This window comes from Gloeophyllum trabeum (assembly GCF_000344685.1).
Source record: "Gloeophyllum trabeum ATCC 11539 unplaced genomic scaffold GLOTRscaffold_00327, whole genome shotgun sequence".
Lineage (NCBI taxonomy): Eukaryota > Fungi > Basidiomycota > Agaricomycetes > Gloeophyllales > Gloeophyllaceae > Gloeophyllum > Gloeophyllum trabeum.
The window spans coordinates 1-2,426 of record NW_006920735.1 but is presented as its reverse complement, the minus strand read 5'-3'; the positions used below and the strand labels follow the sequence as shown (position 1 = coordinate 2,426).

The 2,426-nt window shown below is 46.9% G+C and overlaps 1 protein-coding gene across 1 annotated transcript; it reads right to left on the bottom strand.

Moving 5' to 3' along the window:
- Positions 1-1,525: 1,525 nt before the first annotated feature.
- Positions 1,526-2,323, bottom strand: GLOTRDRAFT_134605 (uncharacterized protein; the record flags this gene model as incomplete). Its single annotated transcript, XM_007873563.1, has 1 exon — positions 1,526-2,323. One exon carries the CDS (start codon positions 2,321-2,323, stop codon positions 1,526-1,528), a length of 798 nt encoding a protein of 265 aa, XP_007871754.1.
- Between the last annotated feature and the right edge of the window lie 103 nt (positions 2,324-2,426).

The window sequence follows — 2,426 nt, the reverse complement described above, 5'->3', positions numbered from 1 at the left end:
AATTTCCTAGGGACAGGCCAACTCGCTATTCCTTTCAGTTTGACTGGATCCATGCCTAAGTGGTTTTCCTTGACGATCAGTCCAAGGTATTCCACTTCAGGTTGACAAAATAGGCATTTCTCCAGTTTGAGGAATAGGTCGTTTTCCCTTAGTCGTGCCAAAACCCGTTTTGTCCTTTCGGTATCTTCTTCAGCTGTCTTGGAGAAGATAAGGAAGTCGTCCATGTAGATGATAAGCCATCCTTCATCAATCATGTCTTTGAATAATTCATTCATCATTGATTGGAATGTTGCTGGCGAATTGCATAGGCCAAAGAACATTACGGTTGGTTCAAACAATCCTCGATTGGTTTTGAACGCTGCTTTCCATTCGTCACCTTCCTTGATACGGACATTATTGTAGCCTTTGCGGACATCCAATTTGGTGAAAACCTTTGCCCCTTGTAGCTTGTCCAAGATTTCGCTGATTAGGGGAATTGGATAGGCATTCTTGACTGTCCATTCATTGAGATACCGGTAGTCTTGACAAGGCCGTACGTCTCCATCCTTCTTGCCTACGAAGAAGAATGGTGATGCCATAGGGGACTTAGACGGTCGGATGTAGCCTTTTGACAAGTTTTCCTTTTAGAATTCGTCCAATTTCTGTTGCTCTAATGGTGACATGGGATAGAGCTTCTGATTCTTTGGAATGAATCCTTCTTTGAGATCTATTGCATGATCATAAGGTCGTCGTTCAGGGAATCGTTCTGAACTTTTCTTGTCAAAGACGTCTGCAAATTCCTTGTACCGTTCAGGTAATTCCGCTTTGCTTTTGGCTTCCTTCTCAGCTTCTTGAGCCATTCGCATTGCAGGGTTGACCTTCTTGCCAGTGTCCGTTTGTCCAGTGATAAACCGTATGAGGAGATCGTCTTCCTCTGCCTTAGTTCGTGCAATTAGGGCGTAGATGTCATCCAATTTGATCTTCCATTTCGGTGTACTTTGGAAGATGGGGTCATCGATGTGTGCCAGCAGTGGTCCTTTGCAGTATTGGCGTTTGATGGAGAATTCCTCATCAGGGATTTCTTCAATGGTTACGTTTAGGATGGATTTTCTCTTTCCAAAGTCAATCCGTCCAGTAACCCAGTTGATCTCTGGGTTGTTCTTCTGTAACCAAGGTAGTCCCAAAATAACGTCTTCTTTTCCCAGGTCGGTGACCAAAAATCGGACAGAGCGGACTCGGTCTCCAATTTTCATCTGTAGGAATGCGGCCTTGGTAATGAGACCTTGCCTGTTCTTGGTGCCGTCAACATTGAAGACCTTGATTGGTCTTGGTATAGGGACCGTCTTCAGTTTGTTCATCAACACAAACTTCTGGTCGATGAAAATTCCTCCAGCCCCTGAATCAATAAGGGCTTCTGCAGTCGTTTCAGCGCTTCCCTTTCCATGTGATAGCAAAATATTGATCTTCATTGACTGGTCAACAGTCTTTGCTATAGTTACAGTAGAAAGGTAGGAACGAGACGAGCCTGACGCTGATGCAGGTCGTCTTAGGCAAAATCCTTCTCCGCCATATCTTCGAGAAGCTTGATCTTGTCGTTCTCTTCAAGTTCCGCCATCATGGCTTTGATCTTGGCGATATTAGACACTTCTTTGTCTGAGTCTTCTTTGACTTCTGCGGTACGGACAGGCCTTCTGTCTGGCTGTCTTCCTTTGTCCTGCTTGTGATCAGCAGCTCTGTGGCCAGTCTGACCGCAAGTGAAGCATCGTCCTTCCTTCATGTACTTTTCCCTTTTGCTGGTCGATAGGCGATCGACGTCCATAGCATTGGGGTCCTTCGTGGGAGGAGTGTACCTTGGGGTGACAAGGTTTCTAGTCTGTCCAACTCCCTTGTATCGGTTGATGACCGCTCTCGCCCGTCGATACTGGTTGTCGAATCGGGATGTGGCTTCATACCATTCGTCAATCGTCTTAGGCATGTGCTCCATGCCGTAGACCTTCTCGACTAGCTTGTTCTGGAGTCCCTCTTGGAAGTACTCGATCAAGGATACGTCTTCAGTGATTCCGCATCGTGCGGTCAACATGCGGAATTCCGCAATGTATTCGTCTGCTGTGGCCGTCTGGCGCAGCACGCGCAACTTTGCTCTCGCATCTCCAGCGGTGTCTGCCTCAGTGAAGGCGTTCAGGAATCGTGTTGTGAAGGCTTCCCATGTGCCAAATCCTTGGTCGTTGGTGAATGCCTTCGTCATCTCTGCCTCAGCCCATGGGCCAGCAGTTCCTTCTTTCAAGAAGGAGATGAAGAATGTGATCTTCTTCTCGTCGGTGTCGTAGATGTGCTTGTTTGCCATCATGTATAGTTGAGTGGCAAGGTAAAACGTTCGGGTCTTCTTCCTGTCTCCATTGAAGTCATCTGGGAGACGGATCTTGATTTCGGTTGGTCGTGCTTGCATG